This window comes from Thunnus maccoyii, chromosome 13, assembly GCF_910596095.1.
Source record: "Thunnus maccoyii chromosome 13, fThuMac1.1, whole genome shotgun sequence".
Taxonomy (NCBI): domain Eukaryota; kingdom Metazoa; phylum Chordata; class Actinopteri; order Scombriformes; family Scombridae; genus Thunnus; species Thunnus maccoyii.
This window is the reverse complement of record NC_056545.1, coordinates 4,506,083-4,524,745: the sequence shown is the minus strand read 5'-3', so window position 1 is coordinate 4,524,745 and position 18,663 is coordinate 4,506,083. Positions and strand designations below refer to the sequence as shown.

At 39.5% G+C, this 18,663-nt stretch overlaps 1 protein-coding gene across 1 annotated transcript; it reads right to left on the bottom strand.

Annotated features, from left to right (window-relative positions):
- Positions 1–610: 610 nt before the first annotated feature.
- LOC121910177 (14-3-3 protein epsilon) lies at positions 611–17,679 on the bottom strand. The gene is made up of 6 exons (XM_042431249.1): positions 17,363–17,679; positions 11,088–11,287; positions 9,294–9,400; positions 8,133–8,339; positions 6,395–6,531; positions 611–1,905 (listed from the first exon to the last, which is right to left on the bottom strand). Exons 1-6 carry the CDS (start codon positions 17,424–17,426, stop codon positions 1,853–1,855), a joined length of 768 nt encoding a protein of 255 aa, XP_042287183.1. The 5' UTR covers positions 17,427–17,679; the 3' UTR covers positions 611–1,852.
- Positions 17,680–18,663: the final 984 nt, after the last annotated feature.

Below are 18,663 nucleotides of genomic sequence, written 5' to 3'. Positions count from 1 at the left end.
CAGGAGGAGGCTTGTAGATTTCATCCTCCATTACTTACATTGTACGTACATTATGAAGGGATCTTCTAGTGGTCAGTATGAACAGAAGGAATGATTACAGCTAACAGAGCATGTGTCAATGTATGTTTGGGCACCTGACTGTTGTTTTAGGACATACTTGGAGCCATTCTGGATGGTTTGTAGTGGCTAAACACATTTTACTAAGACGCTTGTTTTTCCTTTAATAGTTCACCCATCTGTGCATGTTTCCGCTCCATTTTTTCATCATCTGGTTTGGGTTTGTCACGAGAAATATAATGTGAGCAGGGTGAAATACAACAGGGGAACTCCTAAAGAAAAGGGGGGCTGACATGAGAACAATCTAAAACTAAAATACAGCTTTATGTTTGTGTTAGAAACTGTTTTATAGAAAAAAAAATGGAAGTGAAATTACACTTTTTAGATAAAACTTTTTAGATAATTAAAAAAAACAAACCAAAAAAAAACAATACAAAATACAACTGTATTCAATCTTATCTACAAATGGGACTCATTCGTCTGCTGCTGGCCAGCGCTGCCCTCTAGTGATCAAAAACATACACTGACAGGAAATAACAACATCTCACGCATGTTAATTTGACATTTTTTCAGTTTTGAAGTTTAATGTTAATTCCATGCTGTGTTTCAGTAAGAATACAGATGGTACTTGTGGCTCCGGTGAGAATATCCAGTAGTACAAATCAGATTCACGTTACACATACTGAACAGAAGGAAGAGAGGAAATGAGAGGAAAGAGACAGAGAGTAGAGACGAGGAAAACCTGAAAGAGTCAGGGGAGTAAGATACAGCAGGCCTCTATTTCCCAAACTTTTTTTTTTTTTTCTCCATATGGTGCCAATGCAAAACTGCATTACATTACAATCAAAGAGTGTTGAGCATTCCCCTCCCACGCACACACACACACAGACACACACACACACACACACATACACACATTTTATCTGCTAAAAAGCCATTACCTAGCAATCTGCCATTAGCAAAAGCGCTACAGCCTTTCAGCACAATACTTGGTCCAAGAGTGGACAAGAGAAGAGGTCAGAGTGATGCTCGGAGAAGGGGGGACATTCTGCTGTTTGTCATTTTAAAAAAAAAAAGACCTATTGATGTGTGGAAGAAGCAGATTTGGTAACCACAAAGTAAAGAGGGCACTTAGTTCTTCCTAAAAAGCTTTAACGCATCCCTTTTAAACCTTCCGTCACCGTTATATTTCCTCAATTTGCAAACTGAATTGTTTAAAAAAAAAATGACTGACAGAGGCATGGACATTATAATTGTTCATAAACACACATACACAGGAACAAGTTGAACAGCAAAGTATTGTCTTTAAATAAACTCTTGCATATGTGTGTTACAAATACAGGCAAGCGTACTTGGCAACAGATGATACAGCAAAGTAAAGCAAAAATTAAAACAGTAAAAGAGGACATGAACCTTTAAAGGGTTACAGACTTGCAAACTGACTCATCAAAAAAGAACAAACAAACAAACAAACAAACAAAAAAAGAAAAAGGTAAAACCCCCGGGGAAGTGGAAATGATGACCCGACTGGGCCCTGAGGGGACTGGGAGATGACGTGCATACGAGGAGAAAAGGTGAGACAGCTGGGAGGAAATGGAGGAGAAGGTTGAGAAAGAGAGAGAGAGAGAGAGAGAGAGAGACAGAGAGACACAGAGACAGAGAGAGAGACAGAGAGAGGGCTGCAGTATAAACCCAGTTGAAAACTGTAGCTGGGGACAGGAGCTAGTGCTGGGAGGAGAGAAATAAGGGAGGAGGAGGAGGAGGAGAGGAAAGGTTTGTCTTGTGTTGTTCAGTCTCACTGGGCCTCGTCCTCCGCATCTTGCAGTGCTTCTTTGTTCTGTTCTTCACCTGAGGAAGAGGAACAGAAACAGATCAGTCACAGAGGTTTGCCGTCATCTTTGAGTGCTTAATAAGATGCAGCTAAACGTGGTCGTTTACGAGAGAGCCGTGGCCCTGCTGGGAGTTCGCTCCGTGAGGTCGACCGGGAAAGAGTGAACGAGCGTGATGCGTTTCTCTTGCTGTTAGAGCTCAGAGCAAGTGCAAGACACAATTCATTTATCTAGAAAACAATTAACTCACAGAATTCACTGCTGAATTACAGGCACTCACTCCATCAGAGCAACAACACATTTGTTTTATTACATGCAAGTAAAAAACCAGCCAAAAGTTCAATTTTGGACTCAAATTGTCTTATAAACATGAATCAGATCTTTAAAAGCTACTTTGTGATGAAACTTACTCTTGACACTTAAACTAATTTTGCCATTTGATGGACTTCAGTTGATTTTTTTTTTTAAATAAGGTCACAATTATAAAACACAGACATGCCAACAACATACAGTGTATTACTATATTACTAAAACAACATACTGTATCCTACATTTCCCATAACGCAACTGTCTTCATCTGTAAAACTTAACACCAAAGTTCATATCACAGGTTTTCCTGCAAAAGAAATTTTGAAATCTCAAGCCCACCTAACAGGGATGAAATAAAATTATCAGGGTTATTTTTCTAATATTTCTGTATAAAACTGTTGTCACAGACAGAGTAGAACATTTGTTTGCTGTTATTAGTGTTTGGAGCCGTTTTGAAACAAGCTAACTTGCCCAAACTCTTCTCGGTGAAGAAACATGTCACCCGGTGCAACAGTGTGGCTCACTGGAGGTGTTTATAATAGTTTTTGGACGACAACTCAGGTCTACGGCACAGAGGAATAAGTTGGTTTGGTTCTGCGCGTGAGAATTGTTGACGATAAGAAAAATATAGAAAAATTGCCAAACTTATCCCTTAAGTACAGAATTGGAAGACAGTGTGTGTTGGCAAAGTGGTGACGGCCAAGTTGGCTGAACGCACACACAGGAAGGTGCTGACATATACTGTATTAATATTCTCGTCTCTGTGTCTCTCTCTACTCTGGGATATGAACCAACTAATGTTTCAGCATAAGCCCTCCGCCCTGTGCAGTTCCTTTATTTAGTGAGTAGAGGGATGCATTAAAGGACAAGTTCACAATGTTTCAAGTGTGTCTTAAATCAACAGTCAGGAGCCCAAATGAACATTGACACAGGTTTTGGTCACTGTAATCATTCCTCCTGTTCATACTGATCATTAGAAGATTCCCTTCATAATGTGCTTTCAATGTACAGTAAGCGATGAGGGACAAAATCCACAGTGTGTCCACAAAAGTCATTTTATGCAAAAAGCTTATATGAGGCTTCAGCAGTCTGAGTTAGTCATATCAAGTGGATATCTGACACATTTACAGTCTTTTTAGCATCAAATTCCCTCTTTGTGTTTCACTGTTGAACTGCAGGTGAAAGTATAGTAACAAAAAGAGGGACTTTGTCACTAAAAAGACTGTAACGTTGAAAGATATCTACTGGATTTGACTCATTTGGACGCTGAAGCTTCAGATTAACTTTTAAATACATTTTTGCACAGAAGGAGGACTGTGGATTTTGGCCTCCATCACTTACATTATAAGTGCATTATGAAGGGATCTTCTAATGGTCAGTATGAACAGGAGGAATGATTACAGCAAGAAAAAAACCTGTTTCAATGTTAATTTAGGCTCCTGACTGCTGTTTTAAGACAGACTTGTCCTTTATGGGAAAGATCAGAGCCAACATTTTGAAATGAGTAGAAAGCTTCCTTCAAATATGAAAACAATTTTGCACAAACTCTAAGTTGTATGATTGAAAGAAGAGTGATGTGTGATGCAGGCAGTCATGTTAATAATCACCAAACGCTCATAAACTGCGATGTTGACCAGTGATTGTGTCAGTAGAGCGAGAGTTAATCCACAGCGCCTTCAAAACAAGTCAGTCAGATTTACGAAGGGGGTGAAAACGCCTTGTGATCTCGTACCACCGGTTGCTTAGAGAGGTTACCATAGAGACAACACAGCCATCTGCGCAATGAAGAATTAAGAGGCACAAATAACAAAGGCTTGAGAATCCATCATGATTAAAATAGAAACCGTAACAGTGCTCATTAGTGCCGCGGCTAACCGGGATGTGAGAGAGAGCCACGGGAGATGGAGCAGCAGCCCCGCATGCTGTTACATCACACTTCAAAATCAGCTGCATTCACAGGTTTCCAAACTCTGCCCACTGGTGCGTTTCGGCAGATCATGTCTGGGTGAGGCTGTGTGCTGTGATACTGACGTGCACGGTGTGAAGGATACAGGGATGTCCGCAAGTTCTCCCACTTTAGATTTAAGCTCGAATCAACTGACGAGAGTTCGATCTTAACTTGTGTTTCTGCTCACGTTTTCCAATTAGAAGTGAATAATGGACTGTCGTTTCCACAGAGAGCCAAAGTGAAACTTCTGGAAACCTTCAAAATCATAACGATATTGGAGTATAACCCTAACATTGTTGGGGACAAAATCCACAGTCCTCATTTTATGCAAAAATATATTTAAACATTTATCTCAAGCTACCATGAGGCTTCCGTCCAAATGAGTCAAATCAAGTAGATATCTGTCAACGTTTAAGTCTTTTTAGTGCTAAAGTTCCTCTTTTTGTTACTATACTTCCACCGCAGCTCAACAGAGTAGATTTATCTGCTTTATTTGACTAACTGACCACTGAAGCCTCATCATATCGTCAGATAAACTTTTAAATACATTTTTGCACCAAAAAGATACTTGTGGATTTTGTTCTCCGTCACTTACATTGAAAGCGCATTAGGAAAGGATCATCTAACGGTCAGTATGAACAGGAGGAATGATTACAATGAGCAAAAACCTGTGTCAATGTTCATAATGTTCATTTGGGCTCCTGACTCACGTTGTAAGACAGACTTGAAAAAGTCTGAGACTGTGACAAATTAAACGTCAGCAGCCTGGCAGACTGAAAGGTCGACAGTCTAACAGGGCCGTCTGTATCTTTTTTTAACAAAAAAAAAAAAAAAAAAAAATCACGTCTGAACTCATGAGAACAAAAACACATTTTCTAAACTACGTGGTAGAATCTATGTCACTGGAAGGCAGCTGCCTTTTTAAAAAGCCAGCAATCAGCCTTACTTTTATCTATGATTTTTCCATCTTTTGTATCAAAATCCAAAAATGCTTCCTCACATCACTTCTCAGATGGTTTAGTGTCATAATTATCTGTTCAGCGCAGCTCACTAATTCCTCACATTTTTGGTTATCGGGGAGAATAATTGCCTGGTGGGACCTGTAGCACTCTGTCACACTGTGAACTTTGATTTGAGACAGATCATTTTTAGACAGCAGCTAAAAAGTTGGGAGGTTTCAGAACAAAAGTCACTTGCACTCACAAAGGAAAGTGTGTGTGTATCACAGATAATGTAGAAAAAAAACTAACATGACACACACATTTCCCTGCTGAAAAACTTACATGGGAGCTGTAGCGTTTCAGAATGCTAACAAATTAAACATTGCTTAACTTTATTAAAATAATAAGGGTTAAATTCTCTCTTATATAGCAACTGTTGTAGTTGATACTTTATCTTAAAACACATGTGAGTGACTGGGCTGGGAAGTGAAGTCAGGACTTTGGCTTTCTTTTGGACACAATCTTGCATGATTTAGACTTTTCACAGACTTGCAGACACCCCGGAGACACTAAAAAAAACACACAGCGCTCGAGCTCCACTCATGCAGAAAAACAGGTGAACAGGTGAAAAAGGGAAAGAATACAATTTAAACTCAGTAGTGTTTTCAGGGCTGTGGACAGGAGAGGTTCATCATCACCCCTCATCACAAAACATTCAGCAAGGCCGGACTCTGTGTGGGGAGTTAGTGACGGGCTGGTCGGGGTGGTGAGACAGGAGTGACAGCTTTGACGTAGAAACGGTTCAAGACAGGAGGAAAGACTTACAAAATATACTTCTATAACGGAGGAAGAATGAAGGAAGAGGGCTGTCCTTAACAATCTACAGAAGAACGAGGGAGAGATGAGACGTTAGAGGAGTGTGTGAGTAATGAGTAGGATGTATGAAGAGAGGAAGAAAAGGAGGGAAAAGCGTCTGAAGAGGAACCACTGTGAGAGGGGGAAAATTAGAGGAAAAAGAAAAGTTCAGAGTTTTCTAGATGCTATTTTATACCATTATCAGCCTTAGAAAAATACTTGCAACTCTCTTGCAATCATTCTTTCTATCAGCTGCAATCAAGAGCAGCAATCATCCCTTGAAGGATGAGTGGAGATGGAGGCTATCATTTGAAGGGACAAGCCAGCATTAAGAATAAAAGAATAAAGCTGTCAAAAAGCAGAGTAACAAAAAGGTGAAAGTAAGGAATCAATCAGTCAGAATCACTCAGAAATGAACATGATGCCCTGACAAGAAAAAGTAAACGCTCTCTCACCGTCTCCCTGCACGTCTGAGGTCCATAGTGTCAAGTTGTCACGTAGCAACTGCATGATAAGTGTTGAGTCCTTATAGCTTTCCTCGCTCAGCGTATCCAGTTCTGCAATGGCATTGTCAAACGCTTCCTTCGCCAACCTGTCGGCAGAGAGGACGGCAGGACGACACAGTTACACACATACATACTGCGAACAGGTGTATTAAGATGGACGACGTGACAGCTGCCCGAAAGTAAAGCCAAAACATCTCTATCACTGCCTGGTGGCTGGTTGCAGTATAAATCCCGCCCCCTCCATGTCAATCAAAGTACATGTCAAATACATTTTTCCCCAAAGATGGTTTCTGTCATTTTAGGTTGTTCTTATCACGCTCATTTTTTCTGATAAGTTTGTTTTTAATGAGTTATTTGACGATATAAAAAGGGGGTGTGACGTCATGATTGACAGCTGTGACAGCTGCTCTCAAACCTCCATCAGGCGGCGGGATGGCTGAGGGGGGGGCGTGTCCCTCAGGTCATCATCCCGCCGTCCGACTCTACTGCTAAGACTCTGGCTCCAAAAAATTGCGTCACACAAGCAAGATGGCGTCACGCAAGCAAGATGGCGTCACGCAAGCAAGATGGCGGCTCCCGGAAAAGGAGACATTTTGGCTTCACTTTTGCATCGCGGCAGGAAGTGAAGACGCATATTTATGAGCAAAACACACGGCGGCAGCATCTGTACTGCATATGTTTGATTCTGTTCACAAAAGAAGGGTGGTGGGGGGGAGGATTTTGTGTCGGGATGGAAATTCACAATCTGTTCACTTTCAGAAGTTGTTCCAGAAAGTTGCCACGTTCCTGAGAATCATTTCGCTCAGCGTCCTGACAGCTAGAACACACTCTCGGCTTCTTTTCATGTGGGATTTGAGCCACGGCAGAGAGGAAATGATGTTGAAACATGTGGACACATTTTACCAAATTGGACAAAAATGTTAAACTGCAACAGCTTCACAGCACTTTTTTCCCCCCAAATTTTGGCCATTACAAGGCAGAAAAACAAGCTGTTTCCATCCAATTATTGAAATTTCCAGGTCTATATTTATATTCTGGGGCTCTACTTGAATATCTTTGCATGATTTACAGATCAAAAAAAATTTGTGAATATTTAGAGTTGATTCATCAAGATAAACAGCTGGTGGCACTATTTTTCCCCAGTCGAGGCCATTAAACCAATACAGATGCCACACGATGTGATTAAAAGAGGACTAGTCAAACTTCAAACTGTGAAAAATAATGTAGTCAACATGACGGAAATATAACATTTTTTTCATTAAGTTAAGTTGAGCAACAGAACTATTTTTTCATATCTTCAGTAGAGGAGAAACATTAGTGGACAATTAAATCAGAACAAATTCCATTGTATTTTGTCGCATTTTGCTTTTATATACGCCAACTTTTCCACCACAGCTAAAATAATTTTCTGCGATACTTAAAAAAAAAAAAAAAAAAAAAAAAAAAAAAAAAAAGTTCACTTAGGATTTTTTATAAACAAATTGAAAATGTAAATAAAAACAGGTTGATGGAAACACATCTATTGGCTTAAAAGAGGCAAAAAAAACTTCAGGAGAGCTGAAGAGTTGGAGGACGATTCTGCATAATTCTGGCGCTATGAACGACCCTTTTCCCATCACACACACACACACACACACACGCACACACACTGTAGTTTCAGTCTGATATTTATATGCCAAACACCTACCTGCAAGCACGGTCTGGCGAGTTGAGGATTTCATAATAGAAAACAGAAAAGTTAAGGGCCAATCCCAGACGAATAGGGTGCGTTGGAGGGAGTTCGATCATGGCGATGTCGCTAGCAGCTTTGTACGCAACCAAACTGTTCTCTGCTGCCTCCTTCCTGTCGTTGCCCGTGGCGAACTCTGCCAGGTACCTGTGGTAATCTCCCTTCCTGAGCAGAGGAAACACCGCGGTCAGTCAGACAATCTGCTTTCACACATTACACATCTCAGGTCTTACACTTTTGGCTGCTATTTGTTTGTGTACACTGTTTATATAGATATACGTATGTTGTGCTCTTCTGTTATGTAAGTTGTCTGATTTTTACTTGTGGCTTACAGCTGTAACGCCTAAATTGTGCTTCGTGGGATCAATAAAGTTTCATCTTATCTTAGTTAAGAGTTCAGATTACTGATTGTTAAATAAATCACATTTGATAAATTCAAACAAGCCAGTTTAACTGAATCAAATGTCCTGTATTGTTCAAGTTTGGAGCAGTTACACCCCTACAATAATGATGCTGAACAAGCCTTTGAATATTAACATTGTTTACTGCTTAGTTGTTGTTGTTTTTTTTCATACAATATACATTTTAATATATTTTTCTGGCATTATTTTTTTTTTACAGTTTCCCCAACTTCCTGTCACAGCAGATTTCATTTAAATAGTTACTATTGTTATTGTAATAGCTTGTACTAGATACTGACTAAACCACTGTGGTCTTTATTACTGTCTCTTCTGCTGCTGTTAAATATAATTACTCAACACCTGCAGTGCTAAACTATGGCAAACATTAAAAATAGAAGCTGTATAATACAGGCTGGAGATATTATTAGCAGAGCTGTACATCAAACTAACATCTGATCAGCATACTGGTTCGATAGCACTGATCCAAGTGAATGAAGAGGTGACTGAGGTTAGCAGAAGTGCAGTTAATAGCCCAGTGAATCATGTTCACGCCAGCTTACGTCAAGGTGAGAGGTGTGTTTGTTTAAGTGATGTTAATGCTGATGTGGAAGACTTAGCCAAAAAAAAAACTGTACATGTACCTGACTTTAACATGTGAATGATCAGAACGAACACATTATGTGCAACAGAAACATACACACACGCGTTTATTACGTACATTTTGTAGTAGAAAACCTTAGATTCTCCCGTGGTTGCAGCTAAGATGAGGTGCTTGTCCAGTACATCCAGAATGTCGTTGCAGATTGATTTCAGCTCTTTCTCAACCTGCAGACACACAAACACGCACCGCTGTCACTGAACGGCGCCGCCACAGAGAATATTACAGACGCTGGAGTGAAATTTGCTTGGAACATAAAAACGTAATTATTTTATGATTCACAGCTGATTCGATACGATTCGACTCAGCTGAGATTTAATGTCGTAAATCATAACGTTAATGAGCTCTGATTGAATTTGATTTAATGTATTAAAATTGTAAATGAATTTGTGTGTGTGAGTTTGGACTGGATGTGATTCATTTAAAAAAACACATCGATATAAATTCTGTCTGCTGCCACACCAACAACAGTAAAGCCTCCCACCCCCTCCCCACCCGTGGAAGCATTAGTCTGTTCCAGGGTCGTTGTCGGCCATCTAAACCTGACATTTTAAACATCATTTCATGGCCACATGTCCTCGTAAATGAAACTGCTCTTTCTTTGGATGTTGCCTTTACCCTGTTGGAGCCGGTGAGTTTGTAATGGGAAATAAAAAAAAAAGGTACTAGATGTAAGCAGAAATGATTACAGATAGTCTTGATTAAAAGATTGTTTTTCCTTTTTGCTAAATGAATGGATGGCTGCTGTGTTGCACTGCACTCAGTGTCAGTCTGCAGCAGAAATGTAGAAAAAGTGATTTAAAGTGGATTTATAGTTGCTGCCTGTCTCATTATTTCATTTAGATGTGTAGTGTTGGGCTGTGAAATCACACATAAAACAAAAAGATCAGAGAAGAAGAGCTTAAAAAGTCAAAAAAAAAAAAAAGGTAAAACATCTGTGGCACCTCGCCTATTAGATATGGAAATTTGATTATATTAAGAGTGCACTTACCTCCATGAAATAAAAAGGTAAGTAGCAACTTAAAATTAGTTCTGATTCAAATCACTCAACTCAGAGTTGGCACTTCAGGCTGATGCATCGACTTTGCGGGGGCGACGTCGGTATTTTAATTTGTCATGAGCTCGTGTTTCATGCTTCTTCTTATCTTCACATAGTTTTCGCTCTTATAAATATTCATTATTACTGAGGTTTCTTTCTTCAATACACCTGATCTACCAGTTACAGTACAATCCAGCTGACCTGCAGCCTCCTTTAACAGCCTACATGAGTCTAATGTTTCACCTGTAAGACTCCTGTTTTAATGCTGTTGTTCAACATCTGGATCCAGTTACAGCCAGAGAAATAGAAAGTGCATCCTGTTATTAGTTCATTTATAAAAATCCGAGCGCGCTACAGAGCGTGCGTCTCCATCACAGTTATGTATTTAAGTGATTGAGAGAAAGAGAGAGAACGCTCTGTAAAGGTTCACAGCCTGTCATGCTGTCACACTGCGTTACTCTGTGTGCAATGACGCAGCTAAAAGAAGGCAGTGATTTGACTGGCAAAAACGGAGGCGATCAGGAGCTTCATAACAAGGAAACTGTCAGTATACTGCAGCAAGAGTCACAGAGGACGGGTAATGTTTTGTTAGAGGGATTGCAGATTGTGATGTGACTTCTGTCTGGCGAGTACAAAAACGGGCTTAAATGGACTCTTGCCACTGAAAATTTTACGGTTCCCCTCAACTAAACATGCTTGATAATACTGTACATTTCATCACATGAATAAACTTCTGTATCTTCATCATTAAAACCTCGTATCTCACACGGCTTCCAAACAGTGAAAAGTAATGAGACAGTATGACGGTGTCTGACCGTTTTCCTGTATTCTCTGATCATCTTTAGTTTATCTTCGCCGCCTTTGTTTTCTTCTTTCTGTTCGAGGCTGCTGATTATCCTCCAAGAGGCTCTTCTGGCTCCGATCACGTTCTTATACGCTACCGACAGCAGGTTCCTCTCCTCCACCGTCAGCTCCACGTCCATACTGGCCACGTTCTTCATCGACTCCACCATTTCTGAGACACAAGGACATGAATGACATAAGGAACGGGCTCTTCAAGTTATTGTGTGAACAAATCTTGGCAGTGTTGCATAACAACAGGTTATAAAATGTATGGAGGTGAATGCATCTTGTCAGAGCATCAAGACAAACCCCAAGACAAAATGAGATGGTTTTATTGTAATTAGAGCTGAATCAATGTATGAGCAGAGCAGATATTATTAACTGTTAGCTTCAGCTACTGGTATTCAGTATGGGGATGTAAGTCAGCCAATAAGTAACAAGAAACTGATGTCTTGGGTATTTTCAGACCGACATGGTTACACAGGTCAAATCAGTATCAGGGGGTCAACACACATCAGCTGAAGCTTCTTCAAGACAATCCAATGTTGGAGTTCTCTCTGTGTTTGGGTCTGTTATAGTAGATCACATTTTGAATGAAATTTAATAATCTAAGGGTCTGTTTCAGACCAGGTCTGACTGTTCTCCAGTATCTTTCCAGCTGTTTTCATGCACGTCAGGATTTCTACAGGTTGGTTTCAGATTGGGCCCAAAAAATTAGACCTATGAGGACCTCTGACAAGTTTATTTTTCTATTGTTAACTGTCTCATTCACTACTGTTCAGGATTGCAACGACTAATTGAAAACTACTTCTATAATCAAATAATCATTTAAGTAATTTTTTCATTGTTTGCAGCCTCCTTTTGAAAAAGATTTGCTGCTTTTCTTTGCCAGACATGATGGTACATTGAATATCTTTGGTAATGCCACATTTGGCTTTAGACATTGTAACAGGCATTTCTCACTATTTTGTGACATTTCAAACAACCAAATGATTAATCAACAATTAATTAACAGATGACTCAATAATAAAAATAGCAGTGGCAGCACGAGAACATTTATCAACGCACAAGTGTGATGTTCGACAGTGTTTGAGGGCGTTCACTATCATCAAAAAGGAGAATTTATTTCACTGGATTTCATCAGAACTACTTTCTACTGGAGAAATAGTCCCTATCAAACTGTTGACAATTTCTTCAGTGGATTATCCAGAGTAACCGGCACACATTCACCTCCGTTGTTTTGAGGTAGAGGCAGAAAAAAAATCTCAAACCTGGACAAATATAACCAAAACTATCTGCATGTCTGGTTAGATGTACATGTTAAGATATTTCTTTGTAAATTAGGTGAACTGTCTCTTCCATTATAATTATTAATAATATTTTGGGGGGGGGGGGGGTTAAGAAGTGCACACAGTGATTTTCTTAATTCAAAATAAGCACATCCTCCTCCCATTAACAAAGAACTTAAACCACAGTGTACAGTTCTGAAAGGTGTCTCAGTATTTTATTAATGGACTGCCTGGTACGCTGCCCAACTATAAACTCTTCTTCTAATGCAGATATTCACCACCGACGGGACAGCTACTGTGTGGTGTGATGCCGCCGGGAACTAAGCCAGGAGAGTGAAGCTAGATCAAATGTGATTTGTCTGCCTTGTACTTTGAAAATTTTCACATCTTCGAGGTGACGCAGCGTGAAACATTGAGCATAGGATTCGGGGTAGAAACAGCGATGAAAACAAGCTGTTCATCTGGAGATTAACATAAAACAGACACAAAAGACACAACCTTAGAATATATAAGTGTATATCACGCTATTGTGTTGAATGTGACAATGCAACTGTGGGACAAGGTCATGTTTTCTGGTGCATAATGTGTGGTATGCAAATGACAGTAAAAAATGTCATTATCTTCCATAGTAATCAAAACAAAAGTAGCTGCAGATTCAATGAATGAATAGTTTCTGCCCCCCCCTCCTTCCCCTTCATGTTTTGCCCGGATTAAATTACTCTCCTTGGCGTTTTACTTGTGAAGCTTTTATTGCACTTACAGTAACGCATCAAGTGTAGCTGTTCTCAACTCGAGTACCTCTCCTGGTTCACTGCCTCTCCTCTGCTGTGCTGTGTGTGCAACACACACAAACACACACACAAACACACACACACACACACGCGGAGGGATGAGCCCCGCCCCTGTTAGAGAGCAGAGGACAGTAGAGAAACTAACACGACCATAAATGACACAGTAGAGACTCTGTTTATTTATGTTATTTACCTAATTTATGTGCACTAGAGTCATTTCAGCTCAGTGTGAGAGTCTCTGCTGCATTTTGTTGTCATTTATGGTCACGCTGCTGCTCTCTTCTGTGTTTCACCGCAGGCTTGGTGAGCCCTCCAGTTGACAACAACTACATTCGTTACGAGTATTGTGAGTAAAAAGCCGAGAAGAATAATTTATTCATGTGATCCGCACAAAAGATGGACAGACTAAATAGTAAACAGTGTGATTTAAACGATAGGAGGATAATATGAAACTATAGATGTTTTTCCAATCGTCACACGATATATATCGTCATATCGCAGAGCCCTGGTGTTACCTGCAGGAGCCGATAGCAGGGTTTCATGCAGCATGCTGGTGCTGGAGAAACCTGATACACGATGGTTACGAGCCAAGAAGAGCACTATGCTGCTTTGATGGCTTTACCCTCCAGCCAGGCCTGCACTCTGAAAAACCCAATGACCTCTCCGTGCCATTTAAACACTTTTTCAGCATTACGAGCTCTGCGGAGCTGATCACAATCACCGCTCCGCCAGTGCTTGGAACAAACTGCACTTCTCTGACCCTCTTTGGACACCAACTTCTAGGGCAACGACAAAATGATAAAGTCGATCTGCAAAAGTGTACTTCCAAGACATTCAACGATTATTTTCATTATTGATTAATCTGCTGATTATTTTCTCAAGAAATCAATTCATTATTTTGTCCAGAAAATGGGTTGTTTTAATTTATTTATTTGACCATAAACACATAAAATGCACTAATCAATACAAATGTTATTCTAAGTCTATTATAAAGAAATAAAGGCCTTTATATTAGAATTGTTACAGTCATTTTTTAAGCAAAAACACAAAAAAAATTGCTGGTTGCAGCCTCTCCACTGAGGAATTTGAAGTTTTTCTGTATCATACATGACAGTAAATTGAATATCTAGAGATTTTGGACTGTTGATCAGACATAAACAAGACATTTGAGGACGGCACCATGAGCTCTATGAAATTTTAACTGGTATTTTTCATCCTTTTCTGACATTTTATTGACGAAACAATTAATCGAGAAAATAACCGGCAGATGAAAGAGATTAGTTGCAGCCCTTCTTTATATACATTAAAAATACATCTGGTGCATATGGAAACCAGAGCACAGAAAAGAGCCTGAACAGAGGGTTACTGATCAAAAATTTCACCACCAAAGTTCACCATTTTTTGCATTCGTTGTCAGACATATGGAGCTGTGAGACCTCTGAGTGCGGCATGGACAGGTTAACACAGCTGTGTTCACTATTCACGCTACGTTTTTTAAAATCATCTGCACCTTGTTATTGTGGAGAAGATAACCAGGTATCAACGATCTATTAATCATTTCAGTAAGTTACGTTAAAATATAAAACAATCGCTGATTAAGTATTCCAAAAAAAAGCTTAGAAATTATTTAATTGTTTCGTTATAGGTGTAAAATGATGCAATACGATGTGTGTTGCACTTAAAAAGGTGTGTGGTCGGAGTCTTGCTGTGTCATGTCAGTCAATAAACAAAGTGCTGTTGTGTGCAGCTGTGCTCACTTCACCCCTCAATATTAAAAACCTATCAGCTCTGAATATTATTATAGGTAGAGCTGCTACGATTAGCCGATCAACATAAAAGTTAATCGCAAACTATTTTGATAATTGTTTTGACAATTTTTTTAAGAAAATACGTCCAAATTCTCTGTTTCCAGCCTCTCAAGCGTAAATATTTACTAGTAACTTTAGTCCTCTATGATAATAAATGAATATCTTTGGGTTGTGGACTGTTGGTCGGGACAAAAGAAGACATCTGCGGGCGTTGTCTTGGGCACTGGGAAACAATAAATCAACATTTTCCCCATTTTTTGACAATTTATAACTATCAATTAATCAATAATACAGATCAATTGATAATGAATATAATTGTTGGTGCAGCCCTAATTATAGGCGTTAAAGCATACACGAATTGACCCCTGTGACTTGCCATATATTGGCTTTACTATAACAAAAGCCAGGCCACACACACACACACACACACACACACACCAGCAGCTAATGCAGCCTGCCTGCATGTGCTGAACCTTTACTACAAAGATTGATTGATTAATTTCACGGTGCAGTGTCTGATGTCACTATGATAACAAAGAAAATGTCACTCAACCTGCTTTTCTGTTTTACAGGCAAAAGAACGGCGGTATGCCTGTGCTATCTGCTAAAAATTTAGTTCAACTAACCAACGATGGAGCTATAGACTGAGTAAATCATACTAATAAGGCCTCTGTGAGCTATGACAATGCACAAGACTACATGTAAGTATGTGTATACTGAAGTCGATTGAAAGCAAAGTTGGCTCAAGCTGAACTCGTGGCCAACATTGTTGTCCAGCCAGCCATTACATAGCGGCTATACACTCTGCCACGCCTCGCCCTGTATACCATTGATGCTACACCTATCAATCAATTCACTCAGACCACCATGCAGTCACATGGCGATGGGGATGGGGCGTCGTTAAAAACACCAGACTGGGTTTAACAAACGTGAAGCAAACTTACCATTTTATAGTTTAAAACTTAAATGCTGCCTTATTCATGTTTACTGAATTCACCAGTGGTGCAACAGAAAGTCTTTTGACTAGTTGTTTAAAAGTAGAGTCACTCTTAAAATTAAAAAATACAACACATTGTTAAAGATGAAACCAGTGGTCTCCAACCTTTTTGGCTTTTGACATCTTAGCTACAAAAAGCAGTGTGTAGTCGGTGTCACATTTCAGATGCCTATGAGTTGTTAACAGCTCCACCAAATAGTGATTTTTCCGTCTAAACTTCTCACATAGTTTCATTTCATTAGAGAAAAAACAGGATTGGATCAGTATTAATACTTTAATGACATATATAATAATATATCAGTCAGAGGGACCAAGCCACTACTTTTACTGCAATACATACACAATAAGTACATTTTGCTTTTAATACGCATGTACTTTAAGTCCAGTAGAATTTTTCATGCAGGACTTTTACTTGTAATGCAGTATTTTTATACTAGGATTTGGGTACTTCTACTACTGCATATTGGTGTTGCATTTTTGGTGAGATTTACACCAAAATACACAGGGCAGTGAACTACTAATAAAAAGGTTAAATATTAAAATAAATGCTTAATCTGTATGCTGAATAGAGGAGTTACCACAAATGGTCACAAATATTTTAATCAATGAGCTTTTAATTTAACTGGGAAGTCATGTAGTTTGGCTTAAGTAGGATTTTTCATGCAGGACTTTTACTAGTAATGGAGTATTTTTACATTGCTGTATTGCTACTTTTACTGAAGCAAAATGATCTGAATACTTCTTCCACCAGTGTCCGATAATTAAAATGTGAGTTATAATTTGGTGAAACCCAGTTTGCCGAGCTGGCACCATCCTCCCTTCCCAAAACAGTTGGTGGGGGCGGTACGTTAGCATTAACCAAGGCAGTTTTCAGATTAATTGTGCCGCTTGTAGGATCAGATAGGTTAGATTTGGACTTTGTCAGCGGATACTAGAGCCTCGGAGGAAGTCATGTTTGATGGGGTGTGGACGTTTTGCAGTACCGCTGTATTTTTGAATGGAGTTTGGCGTGACGCGTGTCTGGGCTGAAGAAAGGCTAGCCAGCTAGTTAGCCATTCAGATAAGTTAGCCAGCTAACTAACGGCTGCAGGGCACTAGTTTATCACACCGTGTAACGTTAATGTTAACAAGTACCCAACATGGCTTTTTTTGTTAGCATACTGCTCTTCCATTTGAGGTGTAACGGTTGATTTTTTTTTAACGTTTAATGATACATTCGGCCGGAGAAATCTCCGCCATTTTGTCTCCTCTCACCCAACAAATCCATGTGAACTGCTTCACCTGCGTCTCCAAGCCCCCTGCGCAGGGAGACAGAAGCGGGGAGAAAGGGGTGCAGTGGCGGTTATCTATCCAGACACTTACCGTCGTATCTCTCCGCTTGTTCGGCGAGTTTTGCCTGGTACACTAAGTTCTCTCTATCTGCCATGGTGCTCGGGTTATTCGGGCTGTTCGTGGCGTCCCGGTGGAAAGGGAGGAATTGTCGGCTGCTCGGCGATTCCTGGTGGTGGATCAGCAACAGCACCCGTCACTCCGCTGAACCGAAGACCCACCGGTAGCACTGGCGTAAAGATGGCGTCGCTACTCCATCCGGGAAACCCACGCAGCAGTCTCCATCCACGCCTACAATCCTCTCCAAAATGACCCCACCACACTCCATCCGCACACCGCAAAATCCACTGTCCAGTGACCTCTCAATTACATCAAATCCTCAGCGATTAAAACATTTTTGACCAATTGCAGTAACTTTTGGTATACATATAAAGCAGTTTGTTTTTTTGTTTTTTTTAAAATATTTTACGTTTATTCCAGTTCACTGCCCTGTGTGTTTTGGTTTACATCTCTCCAAAAATGCAACACTAATATGCAGCAGTGGTTAAGATGTATATAAAATATGATGTGGTTTTCCACAAAAAAAAGTTAAATTATCTTTTTAAAATCCTTAAAATTGCATCTACTTCTACTCCCTCATTAAAAATACCAGAATCTATAAATATGTAAATATATTTCAACTGAAAGAACAAGAGGAAAAACGTATTTTTTTAGTGGAGGTGGACTTTAAGTAGAAATACCTATACAGCAATGTAAAAATACTCCATTACAAGTCTTATTTAAAAATTAAAAATCCTACTTAAGTAAAGGTACAGAAGTATTATGAGCTTGATGTAGTTACAATATAGCAGTAAAAGTACATAAGTATTATGAGCTTGATGTAGTTAAAGTATTGCAGTAAAAGTACATAAGTATTATGAGCTTGATGTAGTTAAAGTATTGCAGTAAAAGTAGTGGTTTGGTCCCTCTGACTGATATATTATTATATATGACATCATTAGATTATTAATAGTGAAGCATCAGTGTTAGAGCAGCATGTTACTGTTGTAGCTGCTGAAGGTGGAGCTAGTTTCAACTACTTTATATACAGTTAGCTAGTTTAGTCCAGTGGTTCCCAACCTAGGGGTCGGGCCCCTCCAAAGGGTCAGCAGATAAATCTGAGGGGTCATGAGATGATTAATGGGAGAGGAAAGAAGAAAAAACAAAGTTCTGATACACAAATCTGTTTTCAGTTTTTGGACTTTTTCTCTAATCTTTGATTTTTGGTGAAATATTGAATAATTTGAACATTTATTGAAATGAAAGCATGTGAGAAGTTTAGAGGGAAAAATCAC